The 23,730-nt window shown below is 37.9% G+C and overlaps 1 protein-coding gene across 1 annotated transcript in view; it reads right to left on the reverse strand.

The window, feature by feature from the left end:
• Positions 1 to 23,730, reverse strand: part of CCDC171 (coiled-coil domain containing 171) — a 144,530-nt gene that overhangs the window by 118,793 nt on the left and 2,007 nt on the right. The window contains exons 2-7 of the mRNA XM_050329587.1: positions 22,536 to 22,688; positions 20,828 to 20,960; positions 19,107 to 19,281; positions 16,450 to 16,631; positions 13,054 to 13,200; positions 873 to 965 (exon numbers count right to left, since the gene is read on the reverse strand). Coding sequence (XP_050185544.1) covers positions 873 to 965; positions 13,054 to 13,200; positions 16,450 to 16,631; positions 19,107 to 19,281; positions 20,828 to 20,960; positions 22,536 to 22,582 — 777 coding nt within the window. The 5' untranslated portion in view covers positions 22,583 to 22,688. The remainder of the gene's footprint in view (positions 1 to 872; positions 966 to 13,053; positions 13,201 to 16,449; positions 16,632 to 19,106; positions 19,282 to 20,827; positions 20,961 to 22,535; positions 22,689 to 23,730) is intronic.

Genomic DNA, 23,730 nt, shown 5'->3' on the forward strand with positions numbered 1-23,730 from the left:
TAAGAATGTTATCCTCCCAGTTTCTTTGTATTTTGCAAAAATGGAGAGGAAATTAAGCAAACTAAATCTTTTCTACTAGTTTAATCACCACTTTTAATATTTAAGTGCATATATATACAGAAGATCATGAAAATGAGAAAATAACTGACAGAATAGTGGCAATACCTCTTTTTGTTACTCAGAAAATAGGAAGAAACATATACCAAAATTACTTTCTGTTTGCTTACTTTTTCAAAAGTCCAGTGTGAAGGGCTTGTTAGTACTAAGCAATCACCACTTACCTTTTTCAAAAAAAATTTTTTAAATAAACCATAATTGCTTTATTGGGTCAGACACTGTGATACAGTTTAATAATACAAGAACTTAATATTCAAGTATATATACTACATTTATTCATTTAATCTTTACTAGTAACTGTAGATACCATAACTTTGAGGCTCAAATGTACTCTGAGTAATTATGTAACTCGCACTCCTAAAAAAGTTGGATGAATGCACTGTATATCCAAATTGTTTTAAGTGTCCATTCAAAAGATACAGGGCAGGATATTTAAACAGTAGTATAGTGCTTAAATATTGTGAAACATTTCCTTTTCCCTCACTGTTTAAATGCTAGTGGGAATTCTCAAACCTACAAATGTGATGTATTTTATTATTTATTCTAATAACTTTAAAGTTCCCTGAAATGCAGATATTCTTGTATTCTCTCCTTTTATATATTAGCTTTTACAATTCTGACACTTACTGCAAAAAATCTATTCAATGTTTTCACTGGAGCAAGTAAGTGGCCTTAACATTTTTGGAGCATTGTACCTTCACAACTTCAACTGTTTTACTGTAAACTTGTACAAAATATTTAACAAAAAAGTTTACCTGGATGATCTCTGAAGTGAAATTGGATTCTAATTGTGCTGCTCTCTCTGCTTCAATGCTTTCTTCCAGTTTCTTTGTTCTCACCGCAGCTGCCTAAAAGTACCATTTTGAGGATATTTAAGTCCAGAGAGATGACATGAAGTCTGCTCAATTCATTAAGTATATTAAGACCCGTACAGCAACCTGATGTATTTGAACTGCTTGCACTTTGGCACTGTGAAAACCCATACCAAAAATACATATATAAATACTTTTTACATATATAGAATATTAAATTAATATTTTCTGTTAGGTAAATAAATTGATGTAGCATTATGTTATTGCTACGTTTTTTATAATCAAGAAAACTGCAGCCAGGGTCAGAAAGCAGAAAGATCAAGTTAAATATTCTACCTATTCCCTTACTATTTTTCACCTGAGGCAACATAACCATGCTCGGTATGTTCCAAAATACAATGATGTATCAATTGAGGATTTAAAGTTTCATAAATGAGATATGAAGCACAGAGAAGATTCTTCAAAAATATGTTGGCTCTGGCACCTAATTTCCAATTAAGGTGCCCAGAACAGAATGCTTTGCAGCTCTAGACTAGCCACAGTTTCCCTTTGACAAAAATCTCTTAACTATGTTTACTTAAAACTTAATGTTTTAAAGCACTAAGTTATTGATTTTGGAAAAGTAAAACAAATTAGTAAGTATGTCAGACTTCATGTTGACTCTGAACATTTAAAAGAAGAGAAACATTAACAGATCTTAAAATAAAAGCTCCCAGCAATAAATTTAAACTCTGTATAATCACACACCCAAAAAAAGGGAAATACTTTTGAAATTGATATCCATGGAAGAGAAAATCAGCAACAGCATAAGAGCTTACCAAACCTACTCTGGAGTAAGGTCTGTCAAAAGGTTTAAACTTTGCCTCCTCCCTTGAGTTTTATCTGCTTAACACGATAAAAAAATTCACAGATCCTGCACAAATACTCCCAGTGTAGTTTCATCATGCTAAGATTACTCTCATAAATAAGAATGTCACTCCAGTCTTCAAAAACAGCAAGAAGGAGGACCGAGAGAACTGAGGCTGTCAGTCAGCCTCACCTCAGTTCTTAGAATGGTGATTGAGTGCTTCATTCTGGAGGCCACATCTGTCCACATGGAGAACAAGAAAGTGATCAGAGTAGTCAGCATGGATTTAGGAAAGGGAAATCATGCTTAAGCAATCTGAATGCCTTCTACAGTTGTGCAACTGGATGGATGGATGAGGGAAAAGCACTGAATGCCATCCACTTGGACTTCAGCAAGGCTTTTGACACTCTCCCATGACATCTTTGTAAGGCAAACTCTGGAAGAGTGGGCTGGATGAGTGGACGGTGAGGTGGACTAAGAATTGTCAGAATGGCAGATCCCAGAGGGTTGTGACCAGAGGCTCAGTGCCTGTAATCAACACTGTCCCCCATGGTTCAATGCTGGGCCCAGTATGTTTAACTTCTCCATCAGTGACTAGGATGAAGGGGCAGATGCTTCCTCAGCAAGTTCACCGATGACACAAAGCTGGGAGGAGTGGCCAATACCCCAGAGGGCTCTCAACCCTTGGATTGGAGAGATGGGCAGAGAACTGCCTGAAATTCAACAAAGGGGTCTTGTACCTGGAGAGGAATAACCTGACACCGGTACAACTGATGGAAAGCAGCTCTGCGGAAAAGGACCTGTCGGTCCTGTTGGACAACAATCTGTCCATGAGCCAGCAGTGTGCCCTGGTAGCCAAGAAGGCCAGGGGGATCCTGGGGTGCCTTAGGAAGAGCATTGCCAGCACGTCACCAGAGGTGATTCTGCCCCTCTACTCAGCCCTGGTGAGGCCACATCTGCAGTGCTGTGTGAGTTCTGGGCTCCTCAGTGCAAGAGACATGGAGCTCCTGCAGCAGGTCCAGCAGAGGGCCGCAAAGATGATTAGGGAACTGAAGCATCTCTCTTACAAAGAAAGGCTGAGGGAGCTGGGCCTGTTCAGTCTTGAGAAGAAACAATTGAGAGAGGACCTCAGCAATGTGTACAAGTATCTGAATGGAGGGTGTCAAGAGGCTCTCCTCAGTAGTGCTGAGCAACAGGACAAGAGGCAACTGGTAGAAGCTGATGCAGAGCAAGGTCCACCTGAACACAGGGAAGAACTTCCTTCCTGTAAGGGTGACCATGCACTGGAACAGATTGTCCAGAGAGGCTGTGGAGTCTCCCGCACTGGAGATATTCAAGAACTGTCTGATCCCTTCCAACCTTAATCATTCTGTGACTCTTTCAAAAATAACTTGCTTAAGACTCTCAGTACTGTCTAGGCACTATTCCTTCTAACCATCCTAATCCCCTTTGGCCCTAGTGGAGAATTAGCAAACTACCTCCTGCTGTAGTTTAGAAGGTCTCCTTGGCATCCTCCAACAGGTGAACATCTGCCAACAGAATGTTTTTACTCAAAAATAATGCTAGCCTATTAAAAGTGGTCAGTGAACAATAAACATATGTGGATTTCATTTCTTTTTTAAAACACTTAACAACTCCATCTAAAAATAATTCTATTTTACGCTTGATGAGAAGATAAAGGAAACAGTGAGGAAAGTACCTATCCCAACATTTAGAGTGGGAAATATAATTTTTTTTTAAAAGTAAACAAAGAAATGGAAACCTCACTGAAAATATTTCACTGCATACCTTAAAGAGCAAAAACAGTTTTCTGTCTTTGTCTGGCTTGTTCAAGTGTCGTACTTAAAGCAAACAATGAAATGAAAAAAGTGATTCTACACCTAAAGTTTTCAGGAACAACATACTAATTCACAGACTTTGTACTGAATTTGACTTCTAAGTATTATTTTATTTCCTGAGCACTTCTCCAAAATAGAAAATGCCTTCATCTCAGCCTCTCTTCAGCTGAAACCAGAGCTGGAAAACACCTCAAAATGGTTAACTATCGCCTCAAATGGAACCCCCTAGAACTGTTAGACTTCATCAATCCAAAGATTAAAAATAAAAACAGAAATAAGAAATAATAGCTTGAATGACGGCATGTGCAAGAATTAAAAACCAGAGTAATCAGATTCTCTCAACAGAACATATAAGGATCGGTTCTTGGTACAGCTTTTTTTAAAAGTAGCATATTTCTCCTTGAGCTGACATGACGGACACAATGAAAGAACAAGCAATGAGGTCCGAAGGAAACATAAACTCTCAAAAATACAGAAACCCCAGTCCTAAGAAAATCCTGAGACAATAAAGGAAGAGAGGCAGGAGCAGGCAGACACCTGTAAGAAGTGCCAGCATATCACTCCTTTGCTGACTGAAGTTTGCAGATGTTTAGTTTGCTTGAGTTGTCACAAGTCACTGAAAAATTAACTTGTAGAATCAGCATGTATACAAAAAGAGAAGCACTGGGAAAATTTCAGCTACAGACATTCCTGATGATCTCTGGAATAGGAGAAACAGCTCCTATTTGCTAGCAGGACAGTGTGTCTAGCCTACTGTCAAAGAGTTATGAACGCTAGACACCAGCCAAAGAAGAGACAGATGTACCTGGCAGGTATCCAATGGAAAGTATTCTGATAGATTCAAGACAATATACACAGAAAAATTATATCAGAGACCAGAAATCAAACTATCTGTTTGACAGGTAAGTATCATCGTACAGATCATATCCCCATACAAAGGCATGAGAAAACTGACTTTCAAAACTTGAGTTTCTTCACAAAGTTAGGAATATTAATGCCCTATTCTTGATTTTGAAGTTCCTCTTCTAGAAATTGATTCTTTAAAGCTTTTCCTCACTTCGTTATGATTTTGATTTTTAAAATCTTGTTTAACTTAATTCACTGGATCTTCAAAAAACAAAGACCCGGGGAAAGAAATAAAATGTCTTTTCATTCAAGACAAGTCACTGTCAGGGATCTGACAGAATCTGCCACTAGTTTCTTGTATTGGTAGAAGCCAAAGATGAAGAATAAACCATATTCTTCCCAAAAGTCTCAGAAGATTACTCAAGCAAACCTTAATCTTATCTTACCAGTATATATACTACACTCTGAAGACTCACATGCTTGAAAAAGCTTGCAGAAAGATTACATATGTGAATTGAGCATCTACATCATGTAGATGCTGTGTCTGGTGGAGCAATGAATATTCTTTTTCCTTTGCTCTATGATTTTTTGCTGAAGCTTATGATTCACCACACATCTAGCAAATATAAAAACCAAATCAAATGTCAGCAAATCAGTGAGAAATTAGTCAGAAAACAAAAGCTTCATGAGAGATATTAAACCAGCCATTAGCACATAAGTATTGCTAAGCAATACTGAGTTATTAAATATAAAGAAATTCAGATTTGCTTAGATTGTTCTATGGAAAAGATTCTTGGTATTTCTATCTATCAAAATGCACGTCAGCCATAGAAATTAACACTTGGATTCCAAGCTGAGTCTGAAGATTCAGTTGGGAAGAACACAGCTGCAATAAAATACTATATAGAAAATCTGTTCTATTTTGCTAGTAAAGGTTCAAACGGGCTCTCCTTATATGCACTTCCCTTCACAGTGAGAAGCTGCATGCTCCACCAGTGAGAACAATCTATTACACATTCTGAAAGAAAAGTGTCAGGGATAAGACTAGCCTGTAAAGCCACGCTAAAAAATCCAAAAAGAGAAACAGGCAGGAGAGGAGTTTTGTGTTCCTGTCTAAGAGAAAGACAGTGGTACCAGAGCCAAACCTCTCTGAATCAAATGAAAGGTAAGAATCAATATCCGTACTGAATCATGTGTATGAAAACTTTACACAATGCCTGTCTATAAAAAAGAAGCTGTGAAAAAAATAACTTAGAGCAAGCTTGCAGGCCACAGGTATCCAGACCATAAGCTCTCATCTGGGAATACGTTGCTCTCAAATGGGAATACATTGTGATTTAGCACTGATAGCTTCTTGTTGGGTCCAAATCCATCTCAATGACAGACCAAAAAGTGAGTTCTCCAATGATTACAAAGTGCTTGCTTATCCAACATCAAAAACATTTGTTATTCTGCAAGATTCAGTCACTTGTTACCTTCATGTTCACCTAATAGGACATATGAAAGCAGACATCTTACTTTAGATGGCAGATGCAAACTCATGGAATTTCTAAAGTTTCCTTAGATATTTAAGTTGAGTCGATTTCAGTTTTAATTTAAAGAACAAAGATATCTGGGATCAATTTCCATGATAGCACAGACAGAATTGTGACTTTTGAGAAACAGTAAATAAAAATGACTAGGAAAAATTCAACACAGCAGCCTTAAATCTTGTGGGCAACCATGCTATATGTTTAATCTAAACTCTTTAGGTTCAGTTGCTTTTTCCAGTGTCCTTTATCAATGCTAATGTGATTTCTAGGAGACATTTTCTGCATGCTAATAGTTTGCAATACCATTTTCCAAACTGCCCTTTGTGGCTTCCACTTTTCTCAGCCCCTCACACTTGCTCCAAGTATGCAATACTTGTGAATACTGGTGTACTCCATACTGAAGGTGTAATTCAGAATCCTATATTTATGCAATACCACATTTGTGGTTTGACATTTGCATTTACATAAAAATAGCCTTTATCAGATAAGCTACAAAGAAAACAATGGGGGGGAGAGAGAAAAATACATTTACAGCATGTTTGGATACAGTAATGGAAGTAATTTTTCTCTTCTCTGCTTCTATTTAGACCACTTCTGCAAGATGTTTCAGTTTCATTTTACTAACAAGTTATCAGGATACTCACACTTTCCCAAAGCTGAGGTCCAACATCTATGTGAAACACTCAGCCAAGATAAAGCTTTAAGTTAAGAAGACACACATGTACTCATATTTGGATCATCATCCACCCACTCTGTGCTTCATATTCAGATTAAGATCTTCTTATTTAAGAGCATTTCCCTATACTCATAACTCAAACCAGGGGGTCTAAACACATCTTTGGGAGATGCGCCAACCACTTCCACCAAGTGTTAGAAAGGCTGATGCCTCTTGATCGTGGTAAGGTGGAGCCATCTCCTGTTCAGAAAATAAACAACCTTTTAGTAACTATAAGTTCCTTGAATGCAAACAATTCCTAACCACTGAACTAAATGTTCTTTCATTCTGATCAAGCGTGGCTAACCCTCACTATACACATTTCCTGACCTGAAGAGAGAACATGTCTCAGTGACAGAGTAGTCATGCTTGACCTGCACAACACTGGATAAACAAGTACGCCAGCCTGAAAGCTTCAAGTTAAGCCACATGCCTGACTTTAGGTTGAAGAGTAAAACTAACTAGGACTGCTAAACTGATACAGTTTGGTTGCCATTGGATAAAATCCAACTCCATTCCAAGCTGCTACAGAGTTGCAGCTGGAGAAGCCATCTGAACTACTCTCTCTTTCCAGAGTACCTTGAGAGGAAAAGATGTCTCTTTTGGTTCTCATGTTCAGTAGCTTCTGGTACTGGAAGTCTACTATAAGGTGTCCCCAGAGTCCTCTTTTCTCCAGTCTGAACAACCCCAGCTCTCTCACCCTGTCTTCATAGGACAGGTGCTCCAGTCCCGTGATTACCTTCATGGCTCTTCCTCCTCTAGACTTGTTCCAAAGGTCCATTTCAGTGAAGTCATTACGTGCTTCTTATGTTATGGAACCCAGGATGCAACCCTCCAAGTGAGGTCTTACCAGGGTAGAGTAGAAGGGTAGAATCACCTCCCTCAACCTGCTGTTTGCAATGCAGCCTAGGATGTGGTTGGGTCTCTGGGCTGCAAGTGCACATTGCTGGGTCATGCTGAGCTTCCCTCTGAGTCTTTCTCCACAGGTCAGCTCTTGGTGTATTCTCCTCCCAGCCTGTATTTGTATTCAGGATTTCTCTGACCCAGGTGCAAGACCTTGCATTTGGCCTTGTTGAACTTCATGAGTTTTACACAGGCCCACCTCTCAAGCTTGTCAAGATGGCATCCCTTCCCTCAGGTGTGTCGACCTTACCACAGAGCTTGGTCTCATCGACAAACTTGCTGAGGGTGCACTCAATCCCACTGTCCGTGTCACCGACAAAGAAGTTAAACAGCACTAATCCCAGTACCAACCCTTGGTCGAGAACTGGTGTCCACTTGGATATCGAGCTGGTGACCGCAAGCCTTTGAGGGCAACCATTCAGCCAATTCCTTATCAAGTATTCCATCAAAGCCCTATCTCTCCATCTGAGACACAAGGATGTTGTGTGCAACAGTGTCAAATGCTTTGCACAAGTCATTATGTCAGAGAGCTTGTTGCTGGAGAAATAAGAATTTTGGAGCCACTGCAGAGATACCATTATGAAAGCTGCAGTGCTTAGAATCCTTCAAGTATGTAATATTATATATTTATAAATATATCTATAGAGTATACTTTTATATATATATGTATTATAAGTAAACTACATACTAAGTGTGTAGTAACTAATATAGTCATACTATATACCGCCACAGTAGCAAGAACTTCCAGATGCCAGTTGTGCATTGCAAAGATGCTAGAAAGCAGAAGATTCAAGTGCAGGGGTAAGCCACCAAGAAGTGTGTAGACGACGACAAACACTAGTTTAAAGTTTAACCAGCAGTACTGTCAACTGACTAAGGAACTGGCTCTCTGGCACTGCTTAAAGCTTGCAAGTCATTCTGATGGAAACCATAACTTACCTGATGCTGCAGTTCATGATGGAATTATAGCAACAAGGAGAAAAAAAGAAAAAGCAGGTCTGCAGGTTTTTGGGGTTTTAGTTTTGTTTTCAGCTGAGACCTAAATTTCTTGTTTGATTGACTTAGAGACAGAAGTAAACCCACAGTCTCCAACGTATTGCTTGTACATATACCTTATGCAAATATGGATATGGACCATCACCCAAGTCTTTGGTGCAGTCATTTCCCCATCACAGCAGCATTACCAAGATAATACAAGAGCACATATTTTTGCAGGACATGAAAAGGTCAATATATAACAGAAGGGGTGGGGGAGCAGAAAAGGCAATGTGGAAGCTAAGGGAATGGTCTTTAAATCGTGACTAACAGTCACAGAAATATGACAGTGTACTCAGTCTCAGAAATTAAATGGACCAAGTTATGGGACATTTTTCAGGCCTCATGAGAAAGACTTAAAAATTCTGAGACCTTGAGTTTCAGCTTACTAAGAGTTGGCAGCCTCAAACACATAAAACAAACAATAGAAAGTCATTACATTTCTGTGAGCAAGGCAAAGACTTTGAAATTTATGAACTAATAATTCTGTTTCTCATGGTAAAATCCACATTCTCATTGCAAAATCACTTTCCCACCCAGCTTTTTGGCTGGGACATCACAAGAAAAACTATTTTATATAAAAATTGCTCTATATTTCCCAAGAATCATCATTAGGTATGGAGCTAAAGGCTAAAATAAAAGACACTGGTGCTGAGAAATTGATTATAATAGATAGTAGTATCTTGATGAGTTAAATAGAATTAGATCAATAATTTCTCTGGCAACTGAATCTTAGCCTAAAGAGGAAGAATGATATAAAGGTTTGCATTCTTAATTTTTCTAACACAGTATGTTTTCTATTTCAGAAAGACTCCATGTCCGTGCAATGGCATGGCATGTTGGTATCAATGCAAACTGGAAAGCTAGCAGGTTAGACAGTGCATCAACAGCTGTCTTTCAACTGAAGAGTCCATTAAAACTTGCCATTATTCTTTCTTTTCATTTCTAAATTCCGAAACTAGAAATTTCCTCCTTTATATCATGATCAGAATAATGACTGAAGGGTAAAATCAGAACAGTATTTGGAAAGAAAAAAGAAAAAATAAACAAGAAAAAAACCCAACAGGGCACAGGCAGATTTTTTTTACATTCCCTTTTTTGCAGTAGCTTATTGGGTATAATTCTTCACAAGAGTACCATTGTACAAAAAGAAAGAGTTCTAAATTTAACATTTCCTTCAATTACCGAAAAGAAGTACTCTTCTCCGGATTTCTCCTTAATGTCCAGCAGAGGGTAGTAAAAGAACAGTTTTGTGAAATCCAAGGAGTACATTGCTTATCAAGAAGTAGTGTATAACAAAAGATTTTAAGATTGGCTTTTAAGTGGAATTACACTACTCATCATACAATCACCTTAAGAAGTTTGCTGCCATCATTAAGAAATTAAGTACACATTTGCTAACCAAATCACCATTAACACAAGGTACTCTGCACGGAAATTGAAGACATCTCCTATATCCTTCAATTTCAATCCACAAGCTAAAAATTCTATGAAGAGAGATAAAGAAATACAAGGTTACTTAATGAAAACCCTTATACCAAGTGTGTACTACTGGGGTGTACTACTTCAAGGCTTCTGTATCCCAATGGAAATCCAGCTCAGATATAGATATCATGACCCGCTTAGTGGATGAAGGCAAGGTTGTGGATGTTATCTATTGAAACTTCAGTAAAGCCTTTGACCTAATTTTCCAAGCATTCTGGTGGAGAAACTTGCTCCTTGTGGTGTAGACAGGTGCACTCTTCGCTGGGTAAAGAACTAGCAGCATGGCTGGGCCCAGAGGATGGTGGAGGATCGAGTTACACCCAGTTGGCATCCAGTAGGCATCCAGTCACCAGTGGTGTTCCCCACTTCCCCAGAGCTCAGTATCGCGCCTGGTTCTGTTTAGTGTCTTATCGATGTTCTGGATGAGGGGATTGAGTGCACCCTAAGTCAGTTTGCAGATGAAAACAAGTTCAGCAGGAGTGTTGATCTGCTGGAGAGCAGGAAGACTCTGCAAAGGGGTCTGGACAGGTTGGGTTGATGGGCTGAGGCCAGCGGTATGAGGTTCAACAAGGTCAAGTGCTGGGTCCTGCCCCTGGGTCACATGCAGCACTACAGGCTGAGGAAGAGTGGCTGGAAAGAAGCCTGGCAAAAAAAGACTAACAGTGTTGGTCAACTGCGGCTGAACATGAGTGCCCAGGTGGTCAAAAAGGCCAATGGTATCATGGCTTTTAGAAAAAATAGTGTGGCCAGCAGGACTAAGGGAGTGATCATTCCCCTGTAGTCAGCACTGGTGAGGCTGCACCTTGAATCCTGTGTTCAGTTTTGGACCCCTCACTACAAGAAGGACACTGAGGTGCTGGAATGAGTCCAGAGAAGGTGAAGGGTCTAGAGCACAAGTCCTATTTGGGCAGCTGAGGAAGCTGGGAGAGTCTCTCATGATTCCATGTGAATGGAAGCTGGAGAAAAGAAGGCTCAAAGAAGACCTTATCACTCTCTACAACTACCTGAAATGTGGGTGTAGTGAGGTGGGGGTCGATACAACTACCTGAAATGTGGGTGTAGTGAGGTGGGGGTCGATCTCTTCTCCCAGGTAACAACTGACAGGATGAGATGACATAGTTTCAGGTTGTTCCAGGAGAGGTTTAGATTAGATATTAGGAAAAAATTCTTCAGAGGAAGGGTTGTAAAGCATTGGAACAGGCTGCCCAGAGAACTGGTAGAGTCACCATTTACTGTTATTATTGTAGGCCCTTTCACACAGTTACACACATGTAATTTCCTTTTCAGATGGTAAAGTGAGATGCAATCTGACAAAAGCATACATATCGAAGTCTCACTTAGTCTTTTTTATTTGGTTCAGAGATTTGTGATAATTTGCTAAAACTTTCAAATGCAAGAGGCTTCTTCACATACTTTTTCTTAATCTCTGCTTAAATAGCCATACTTACAATAAGTACCACAAGACTCATTTTTCTGTAGACTGAATATGTTGTTTTCTCATGACATTATCAAGACATTAGGAAAGTTAGAATAATTTAATAAAAATAAAGAAGCTAAGAAAATATTTTATCTGATTATGGGTTAACAGGTAACATTCCCCGATAAGACCATCTTTAGGGTATAGCAGTTGTACATTTTCAAAAAACTGAGAGCTGTCTTTTCAAATTTACAGATAGTGGGTACATTCAACCAAAATATTTAGAAAGATAAATAATTTGCTGCCTTGCTCCTCCTCCTTTCAGGTCATGATTCCTATGCTAGTACATTAAAATCCACTAAGTTACAAGAAGAGCCCTTATTTGAGTATTTGGAAGCAAAACTCTTTGATTTTTAAAAGGGCCACTGGAACCCGCCAGTACACAGCACTTTCCAGCTGAAGGCACTTCCACCTAGGCCAATATGTGCAGCTCACAATACATGACAATAGATTTCCTGTAGAACTCTTTGAGGGCACAAAGGTCTACCTTGTTGGTCAATAAGTCAGTGGTTTTAGCTGGTGAGCTTTGATCTTCCCTGTAGGAATTTTCTTTTGTACTTCAGCTTCAATGCAGAACTCTACCTACCTAGAAATCAATGCTTTAAACACTTCTTTTGCCTTTAAGAGAAAAACAACAGAAAACAAACACAGCTGAAAACTGTCACTTGTTCTTTAAAGGGCTCCCAAAATTCTGCAAGTGATAGTTCCTTAAAATTCATTACATATTTAAATATGCCTTAGTAGAAAATGTACATAAGGATAAAGAGTCTTCCAGTCCTTATGCTTTTCTGCAATGACAAATGTTCTACCAAGTAAGTCTTGATCCAGACTGTGCATACAGATAACACAGACATTACAAAGCCTCTCAGTTGACAAACAAAATGTTGAAACCTAGGCGAAAACTAGCAGTTTAGTGTAAGGAGCACATCTACAAGATATTATTCTCAAAGACTAGAGAGTTTGCAGCAGTAAGTGTCACTCAACAGACAGGAAAACTAAAACTACCTGCAGCAGTTAACTCTAGATAGGAAGAGGCTGCTGTAACACCACTGTGATCTTCCAGTAGTATGCTATTCCCTCACCTAGCACAACATCCAGTAATTTTCTCAGCTCCAGAAGATTCTCCACTGCAAATCCAATAAACCAAAAAGACAAGATACAAATTAAGAAGTCAGGGGAAATGTACAGACTTCCTAAAGTGAAGTTAGCCTTGTTTTCATGCTTCACAAATTTTTTCCTATCTGCTGTTCCAACACCAGTCTCAAGTCAGGCTCACAGTGTAAGTGGCATTCACCTTTTCAGCCTTTTCTGCAAAACCAATGTTGAACATTTTGTTCATCAAGTAGACAGAATTCATAGCCTAACTGGAAGGCTCCAGCCCTCAAAAATGAAATTGTTCAGTGTCAATCCTTGTTGAGCCTAATAGCAATAGTGTAAAAGCCTTACTTCGAGTTCCTTTTTAAGTTGCTTCTCTCGTTCAGTGCTGCATTTCAGTTCATGGGCCTGGCATCTCAGCGCCTCACTACAACCACTGTGTTCCACCTCCACATCTCTCAATTTCTTGCGTATATTTTGCAGTTCATTATTCAGCTCCTGGGAAAAAAACAAAGCATTAAGAGATACTTTTTCTAACATAAAGTATTACAGTAGAGGGGTCAAAGAGGAAAGCCAACTGCCTCAGAACAAGTTATTAATACACCAGCATATGCCACCAGAACCACTTGCCCAACAGCAGGCATGCTCTTCGTGCACCACAGGTAAGATGTGTTGGCTCAAAACTCATTATGAATGTGACCTTCTGCAATAATACTAAAATCAGAGCCAATTCACCACAGGAAATTTTTCTCTAAAAGAGTACAAGGCTGCTTTTCCAATCTCTTCTCTCTCCCAGCTCAATGGCAATGATGGAGAGGGAAACAGTTAAGTGCATCTGATGAAATGAAACTTAGGGACAAAAGCTATATTTTGTTCTTATTTTAACTGTTAGAACTTCAAATCAAATCATTTATTGAAAGTTAGTCCTATAAACAAATTTCTGCTATTCTGTGAAGGACTTTTCTTTCTACAAACTGAATTACTTAAATTACATAGATGAACTATGAAGTTCTCAGAAGAATAAAATAACTAAGTTGTTCCCCACCACAATTTCTGCTTTTGGAAGTTGAACCAAGCTACAGGTTGGTGTAAGTACCAACACTATTGCACTCAGCAGCTCTGTGGAGTCACTGTTATAAAATCCTCATTCACACCACAACACATGCAGAAGAAAGTAGCCAAATAATGAACCCCTAGTGGTCCAGTGCATATTTAAGATCCCAGAAGTCTCAAAAAGACTGGCTTTGTTGTAGTGGACAAAAGTAAGCTTTTCCATAACTAGCATTAGAAACAAGATATAAATCTAGTGACTTAGCTGGAGGACCTTTGGAGAGCCAATTTGTTAAAATTAGTTCCTGTGCAAAACACAGGAAGATTACCTCCTGTTCATTTACTCCTATCATTTATCATGGCAAGAGAAATTTTGTGAAAATAAACCAGTTGGTCTGTAAATTCTTCTATTACTCTTACGTCACATAATTTTGTTCCTGGAAATTACTAATCATAAGGCATCTGCAGAGTGGGGAGGAGAAGGAGAAGAAAATGAATTATTCATAAAGAACGATTCTTTGGAAGATTGAAGTTTGACAGAACCGTGTTTATACATGAAGATCAAAGAAATATAAATCTTTTCCAAAGTTTGGAAAACGAATTTTGGAAGTTCTTCCTAACTGAAGGTAGAACGTTTTGGCCGCTCAAACAAGAGAATCACAACTCCCTTATTTTAACATAGTGCTAAGTGTTTCCAACTAGTAAACGAAAAAAATAAGTTTGTTTTCTTTCTTTTTTCATGTGCAGGCACTACATCACAATTTTTTTGGCATTCTCTGGAAAGGTAACAGGGAGCATGTATGTGGATTAAAAAATGTGAACCTCGGTAAACCAAAGTATTGCAAAAATAGTCTATCCACATATGGATTAAATTTAAGATAATCCTCTAACTTTGCCTGTTTTCTTCCCATCAGCATGCTAAAAAAAATTACTTTTACTGAAATATACAACTACTCCCACTTTTACCACATTGGAAAGATATAGAAATATTAATCTCTTCAGATTTATCTTCCACATATTAAACAAAGTGAGCTGAGAAAAGTGCACATGAAATAAGTAATACATAGTTTGCTTAAAAATAGTACATCAAGACTTTAAAACATTTTATATTGAAAATGTATTTAACACTAGCAGCCTAAAACTGACACAAATATTGCATCAAGCTTTTTAAACAAATCAATATGACTTGTAGAATTTCAGAATTGTAAAGTCTCTGAACTTTCCAGATGTGGTATGACTGTGTCAGACTATTCCAGCAGTCACCTGCACTTAGGAAGTTCAAAGAGAAACATACTTCACCATGTAAAAAAACCCCCATTATATATACATGTGTACTTGCATGTCACATACTTTCTATGCACATCAGCTTATAAAACACATGCCTTTTTGTTTGCCTTTTTTTTGAAGTGTGTATAAACAACATAACTTCACAAATAGGCCAAGGAAAAATCAAGTGCTTCTGTGAAGGAATACTGTATGCTGATTAACCACAAGATGATGCTATTGCACTTACTATTGAACCCCAACACCTTTTATCATGTACCAGACCGCATGCTAAGCACACTCAGTAGAGCCTATTGGAGAGCAGAGAGGATTACTTTTCCTCCATATCATAGAGACACATTTTAGTAGGTTAAGCTGACTTCATTTCCATGCCTACCTCAGCATTTTCATAGCCAAGTTCAGACTCACAGTTCATACAGTGTATCTTTAGCAGCAATCTGTTCCCCGCATACATTATGTAATATAAATGTCTATCAGCCTTAATAGAGCCTTTGCACTAAACTTCTTTTTATGAAGGATACCTATAGCTGAACACATTCTAGCTTTTCCTCAGACAGTATTATTACATAGCTAATATACAATGTATTTCACCTGTCATTTAAAGAGACAAAAATTATTAAAGTATATTGGTATCACTGTTTGTGTCCCTGTGGAGAAGGTAAAAGTTAGGTATGTTGAGTAAGCACTTCCATATCATACTACTACTTGATTTCTTGGAACCACATTTCAGTTTTGAATAGCTTGAATGTATAAAAAAGAATAAAACCAGGTTTGCACCTTTATTACTTTTTACACATTTAACACCTGATTTATACATATCGGTGTAATACAACTTTGAGAATTACTTTTTTCTGGAAATACAAGGAAATTAAGTATGTGAAGAACAAAAAGCCACAGTCTAAACCAGATCTCTTAGTATTAGATTTTATCTAACTAAATGGCAGTTTCCAACAATAGTTATTTGTCATATGTGGTATAGAGCAAATAATCCCATCACCACTGTTCAGGTTCTTTGAAAGTGTGTAGTCTTCGTATTACACAAATGATTTTCATATTCACAGGCTATTGGATATCAAACTGAGGGAAGTAACAGGGAAATTGAGTCAGTGGGTCTTGGGTGTCCCTGATGTTACTAACTCAGCTTTACATGACAGTGCAAATGGACTGTGCACTGGTAACTTGGTTTAGAGCTTTACCATTAAAATCAGCCACAACATTTTTCAACAAAGCAAGAAAGACTGTGACACACTAAGTATAACTTTCTAACGCTACATACTTCAGAAATATTCTGCAGAATTTAGCTATCTGGGGGAATCTTTTCCTAAACCAGAAAGACCTGAACCCACTACAAACGTCACACCAAAAAAGTTCCAGCCATCACCTCATGCAACTTTCCAACAATTAATACCATACCAGCAAAATCCTTTCTACTTCGTTTCTTTCCTTAAGAAGGAATATGTATTCACTGTTGTAAATTCTGCTGATATCATCCTTTGCCCTTGCAAGTCTTTGCTCTTCTTCTTTCCACTTCTGCTGAGCATTATGAAATGTTTTCTCAGTCTCTGTCACTTTCTGCCGAAGGTTTTCATTGAGTACTATTGTTTACAGAAAAAGAGAAAGAAAAAAATACAAGTAGCCCTGTAAAGCATGTCCAGAAAAAAAAAAGTATAATGATCATCAGTTCTTCTGTGTACCATGATACTTGTGATATACTGGAACATTAACACTTCCAGCCCTGGAAAGCACCACCTTCATTACAAAGAAACTATCAAATTTTGTGTTCTTATAGCATCTTTCACAGAAGGAGATAGGAATATTTTAGAGATTTTTAAAAATTAAAACTCTTCTCCTCTTGGAAAAGAATAAAAACTTGAGATAACTCAAGTGACATCTCTATAGCATAGAGGACTTATTTTTGGATGTCTAGCTTATTTCCAAATGTCATTTTTGATACAGATGTTAGTCTGTATCAATTAAATTTGAACTCAATTTAAGTGACAGTAAAGACAGGCACCTGCTCCATGAAAGGGACTGTAAGTAAATTTAAGACAGGTTGGAATTGCAAGTAAAGGCTTAGCTTTTCCAGTGAAACTTGTGGCTGTGCAAGAGATCTGAATCTTCTGCCCAGCAAACAACCTGAGACAGTGGAACATTGTACATACTCTTCTGTGAAAGCTCAAATGCCATGGGAAGCTTCATTAGCTGCAGGAAGTTTTACAGAAGCTTTGCTTAATTTTACTAACTGGCTTTCGGATGGAAATAGTTTGTATTGGCTTTTAGTTTTACTGAACACAACTAACTACACTGGCAATTAAGTGATCACCACTTTCCAACAGATTTTTATCTCAAATTCATCTCAGCTTTCTGAAATTTCTTCTTAGTTAGAAAAGAATGAAAAGAACAGAAGAGGCACATTGAGAGGAAACAGAGAGTCAGTAGACACAACAATAGGAAAAGACTGTTGGATTCAATGAGAATGGCAGAAAAACAATTTGGAGAAATACTGAAGGGGACAAGGCATAAATAAGGCATTCTGTCTTAGGAGCTTTGTTGGGATCACATCAAAGCACCACATGAAGTGAGAAAGGCTTCAAGTGACCAGGGAAAAGAAACAGTAAATTATGAATTGCTAAAGGATTAAGCAGGAACACAATGATGATTTGGGGCTTTCTTGCACCTGTCACAGAAACAAAAAGTTTGAGAAATTTCAACCAATGAAATTTACTGTCAGTTGACAGACTATAAAAAGAAACTAACACACACACATATACACACACCCATTCAAGAAAACATCCCTTGTCTCTGCAAAACCTCCTCTACCCCCTTTTTGCTCTTGTGTCCCCTCACCACGTTAGCCCAATCCCTTCAGGAAAGTGACAGGCAGCACAGCACACTGGGGTCACTGTGTTGTGGTTCCTCCATCAGCATCAGTCCCTTTTGAGTCCTGCCTCTTGGTGCTGGCATGGCACTACTCACTTCTAAATTGGTAGGGAAATTAGCAGTAAAGAGAGCAAGCACAGAAAGAAATAGCTTTTCTCTAGGTGAGAAACTAGCAGTTCAAGTCTTCAGCTTGCAATCACAAAGAAATTTCCAGGGGAAAAAAATGCCTTCTTCCAGCTTGCAATCAATTAGATTTGTAGTTATCATGTGTTTCTCCAAGGGAGTGAAAGTTCAGCTTTCCAATTATTTTAAAAACAATTGGTGCTTCTAGTACTTGCAAGATTCAGAATCTGCTTCCATTCTTGGAAGGTTAAAATCTTCAAGAGTAGTGCTCCAAACACCTCAATGAATATCAAAGGTTCATCAAATTCACAAATACATCTCTTGTACTAGATTAAAAAGACACTATACCAGTTTAGGTAACTAAAAATGCACCTCACTTACTTGTAAGAATGAGAAATCTCTCTCTGTTTGAGAAGTATGAAGGAAATCTGAGTTTCCGAATACAAAAGTGGTAGGAAAAAAAAAGCCTAGGTAAAAACATTCCTTTCCACATACTACTGTCACAACATGCATTACCTATAAAAAGAGAAACAAAGATGAAAAGAAGAAAATAAACCAGATATGAACAATGAAAAGCGTGAAACATTTGAAAAGGTGAAAGAAAACAGCAGTACGAGGAGAACTTCTGGAAGTAAAGCTGCTGCAAATATGCAAACAAAGGAAGGGGAATGGATTTTTTTTTTGCTTGCTTGCCTTTTTTTTCCCCTGAAATGGAAAAGGAAGGTCTACTGGGCATGGAGATAACTATGATGTAGAGACAGCCACAGCCACCACGATTACAACTCTGTACATAGACACACTGAAGGAAGGAATAACACAAGGTAAGAAGCAAAAGATAAAAAAGGGTTGACATGTTTAGCAGGTTAGTTTTAATCCACATATGAAACAAGAATTTTGTAAACTCTTACAAGTTTTCAAAAGCAGATGGATAAAAGATGGGAAAGGTAAGAGAGATTCAAGAAGAACAGCGGTAACTAGAAAATTTAATTAAGTCCCTGATTCTCACTTTTCTTACTGACTTGGAACTGATTTAGCCTTTATCCCATCTTGGCTTCTTTGAAACTTACCTTGCAGTTCCACAAGTTTGTTTTTTGCATCACTTAACTCTTCTTCTGCAGTACACGTTTTCAGATGGGCATCTTTTCTGGCAACTGCCAATTCATACTCCAGACTTTGTCGAATGGCCTCTCCTCTCTCAAATTCTGACCGTAATTTGATTATCTGGCTTTCATAGTTGGACACCTAGAAAATAAATTTCTTTCAGAAAGCTGGTAACAATGTTCCTTTGAAAAACTGTGAAGTGTTACAGAAATACATCTACAGAATATTTTTAAAAGGTATTTCGAATCCCATTCACAACCACCATCTTATTCCACTTGAATTTGAAATATACTCATGCAACTGCATATTTATACACATTTTGATACTTCTGCTAGTTTCATACAAACTGATCCTACCCCTGGATGAATTTCACGTATATTCAACATACCCCTGTTTTTCAAAAAATACACTACCTTAGGAAAATTAACATTTTAAAACTGTCATCTTCCTGCAGCTCAGAGGAAAAAATGCAACAACAGAAACATTATATTCCACTGTCAATTTTCTGGTAACTTTCCTTAAAACTCAGAAAAACAGTTACATCGGGATAGTAGACTGTCAAACATCTAATAACTCACAACTATATGCACAAGTATAACGTTTGGTCCAATAATGTCCATCAGTCAAAAAAGAATGTTATTCATGTTAACAGAACAAACTAAGAGTGAAAAGTACTGTAAAGAGGGATATTATACAGACTAAGAAACATAGTGTAATCTTTGCTGCCAAAAACTGGATCCAGAAAATCAAATCCACGCTATTTCAACACAAAAAAGGTGGAAAGTAAAACATGTATTTCTTCAGAACATGTACAAAGTAGCAACATAGTTGTTAATGAGAATTTCATTCATGGGAAAAAATGTACCCATATTACAAAGGTTTTCCTTGATGCTGTTGTAGCAGGCTAGTATTGAAATTAAGTAAAAGAAAATATTTAATTAATCTTTTCTTTAGTTCAAATATCAGCTTTCACATTAGCAAACATAGGAAAAAGTGGGTACTGAGCGTGGCACTGCTGTAATTGATTTCAGTTTATTGCTACTAGCTACACTTCTCACATATGCTAATGCCAATTTGGCAGCTGATAACCTGGTTTAAATTGTGCTGCTGAAGAAGTACTATTACTACTATAGGCAACAAATCTACCCTTAGCAGTCTGCAAGGTGCAGTTGATGTGGGTGTTCATTCATCTGGTTTTGGCGAAATCCAGCCAATAAACCAAGTTTGCTGTTTCATATCCATTTATTATCTGAGTATGTACCCAAATTAAGAGATGCTGCTTCTCCCACAATGATTTGCTCTTGTGTTTCAGTTAAGTCATTATTTTCCCATTGCCCCATCAACTGTGGGGTGATTCTATAAATGGATCCCTGGGATTATCTTGATTAAAACTAACAAACAAACAAACAAGCAACCTCTTACATTGAGCTGGGAGTGCACAAAATTCTTCTGCAGCATTTTGCTGTTGTGAAGTACTCGGGTCACCTACATTCACTTTTAACTACTTATGACAGTAGAGGTCCTAGCAGCTCCTATGAGCAGGTATGAGGTTGTACAGTGACACCTGCCTTGTTATTTTTCAGTTAGTGACTGTGCTTTTGATCCACCACATAAAAGTATTATTTTAATGAAAAAAGAAAACATTTATTCAAAAAGTAGTAAAGCAAACAAAAAAAAAAGTCCTTACCTCTTGATTGTGTTGAATAGTTAAGTCTAAATTTTCAGTTTTAGCTTGAAGAAGTTTCCGTCTCAGATCTAAAACAGCATCCAATTCTGATTCATTGCTATTCTGGAGTAATTCACGCTCCACATTATGTAAGCTGCAAAATAAGATTTTTTTCAAAAAAAAATGAGTATTGCTTTTAAGTTTAAAAGTTCAATTATTTCAGTTATTTGATTTTGAGTCCAAAGTTCTAAACATTCACCTAAGTAAACTTATGTCATGCAGTTGGAATCATACTGTTGCTTTTCTGAAAAAGGGATATACATATTGCTTATTGTGCAAGATAAGAGAGAATGATATGAGGAATATATATTGCTTATTGTGCAAGATATGAGAGATATAGCAGCAGGAGCTTAAAACAGATATGCCCTTTGTATTTCCCAAAGTTGATTTCAGTATTTTTTAATTATTTTTCATTATTTTTGTTATTGATTAAATAACTTCCAGAATGCTTAAAACACACCAATCACATACATTAAAATGACTAGCAAGGTTTTGTTTGTCTCTGCAGTAAGGCTCATTTTTTAACATGGTTTACCGTCTCAAAAACATCTCTGTCATGAAACAAATGCAAACATGTGGAGCAAACCCCACTCTTCCAGATTTTTTTTTCAAAGGTATCTACGTTTAAACTACAGAGAAGCAACTGATCACAATCAAGGTACAAATTAAAGGTCTAGTCCTCTTAAACAATCTCTGTCTTTATTTCCACTGCTATTTCAGTTAAAAAAAAAAAAATCTATTTGACAGGTAAGTGGATCCATGTTTGAGCACCACAAGCTGCACCTGGGCCAGGACAACTCCCAGTATCAATACAGGCTGAGGGATGAACATATTGAGAGCAGTCCTGCCACAAAGGACTGATGGATGAGAGGCTAGACACAAGCCAGCAATGTGCACTTCCAGCCCAGAAAGCCAAATGTATCCTGGGCTGCATCCAAAGTAGCGAGGCAAGCAGGTCAAGGGAGGGGATTCTATTCCTCTACTCTATTCAGTGAGACCCCACCTGAAGCACTGCATCCAGTTCTGCATTCCCCAACAAAAGAAGCACATGGGCCTGTTGGAGCAAGTCCAGAGGAGGTCACCAAGATGATTAGAGGAATGGAGCACCCCTGCTATGAGGAAAGGTTGGAAGAATTGGGATTGCTCAGTTTAGAAAAGAGAAGGCTTCAGGATGACCTACTTGCAGCCTTCCAGTATCTGAAGGGAGCCTATGAGAAAGATGGAAAGAGAAAGACTTTTTACAAGAGTACGTAGTGACAGGATGAGGAGGAATTGCTTCAAACTGAAAGACAGTAATTTCAAACTAGATATTATAAAAAATTCTTTACTGTGAGGGTGGTGAGGCACTGAACAGATTGCCCAGAGAAGCTGTGGATGTCCTATCCCTGGCAGTGTTCAAGGTCAGGTTGGATGGGGCTCTGAGCAACCTGGTCTGATGGAAGGTGTCCCTGTCCACAGGAGGGGGATTGGAACTAGATTATCTTTGAGGTCCATTCCAACCCAGGCTATCCTATGATTCTGTGATTTAATGACTGTATCGACACAGCATAGCTTGCATGTACCACACCATCTTCTTCAGTCTGAATTACATACTTTCAGGGATCTAAAAAATAAACCACAAAAACAGTGACTGTACTACTAGACTTAAAAATACAGAAGTGGTGCTTACTTTTTAGTTTCTGTGACAGAGCAGTTGACTGGAGAGGATGTACTCATGATGTACAGTAGGCAGCTTTTAAGTCGATAAACTCTGGAAAATGAAGTCTTGACAAGCTTGATAAGCTTCAAAGATTATTTTTCGATATTATAAAAGCATTAAAATCTGTAACAGAGACATGCTTTAGTTCATTTGGCAACATAATAAAAGAATCTTTGGTTAACACTCATGATCAGTTATGAAAGTGTTACTACATCATGTGAATAATTACCACTAACTGTAATTTTACATCAGTTTGAGTCAACAATGAGAACTGTACTTCTAAGTTTAAATATTGGCAGATTAATATATATACAGTATAATAGTAGAATATCCACTGCCAAGGTTTTCAGAATGTCACTAAAAATATGTTTGCATACATTGATCCTCTAACTTCTCTGTTCTCCTAAGAAGATTACTAACTACATTTCTCTTCAAAATAAATCTATGGGAGATAAATGCATACATCATGATTGCATGCTGTCGAATATCAGCTTTTAATACAGCAAGTCTTCCAAATGTTTCACAAAAAATCTTCGACTTGGACATATTTTTATTGTATATATATATCAGCAATATTTAGGAGTATAGAGGAGAAATACTGAATTGAACTACAACTCCATTCTAACCCCATTAAAAAAACCTCACTAATTTAGTGTTACTAATAAAAAAGCAATCAATACAAATAACATATTTTTAACACAGACCTTAAAAAAATCCATTATTTATTTCAAATTGAACAGCAAACCATAAATGAGCTCTTTCCATTAATTAAAGCAAGGTAACATGAAGAATAAGCTGTATTCAACACTTGAGATTAACAAGCCATTAAGGTTTGCTTTCGGATGCTGCAGCACATGGACATCCATCATATTACAGTCCAAACAAGAAACTAGCCTGTAGTCCATGTCTGGCTGAGTTGGAAGGGACCCACAAGGATCATCGAGTCCTACTCCTGGCCCTGCACTGGGCCAACCCCAAGAGTCACACCATGTGCCTGAGAGTATCATCCAAATGCTTCTTGAACTCTGTCAAGCTTGGTGCTGTGACCACTTCCCTGGGGAGCCTGTTCCAGTGCCCAACTACCTTGTGAGTGAAAAACCTTTTCCTTATATCCAGCCTAAACTTACCCTGACTCAGCTTCATGCTGTTTCCCCAAGTCCTGTCA

The sequence above is a fragment of the Myiozetetes cayanensis genome, unplaced genomic scaffold, assembly GCF_022539395.1.
Source record: "Myiozetetes cayanensis isolate MyiCay16 unplaced genomic scaffold, myiCay2020 scf4, whole genome shotgun sequence".
NCBI lineage: Eukaryota > Metazoa > Chordata > Aves > Passeriformes > Tyrannidae > Myiozetetes > Myiozetetes cayanensis.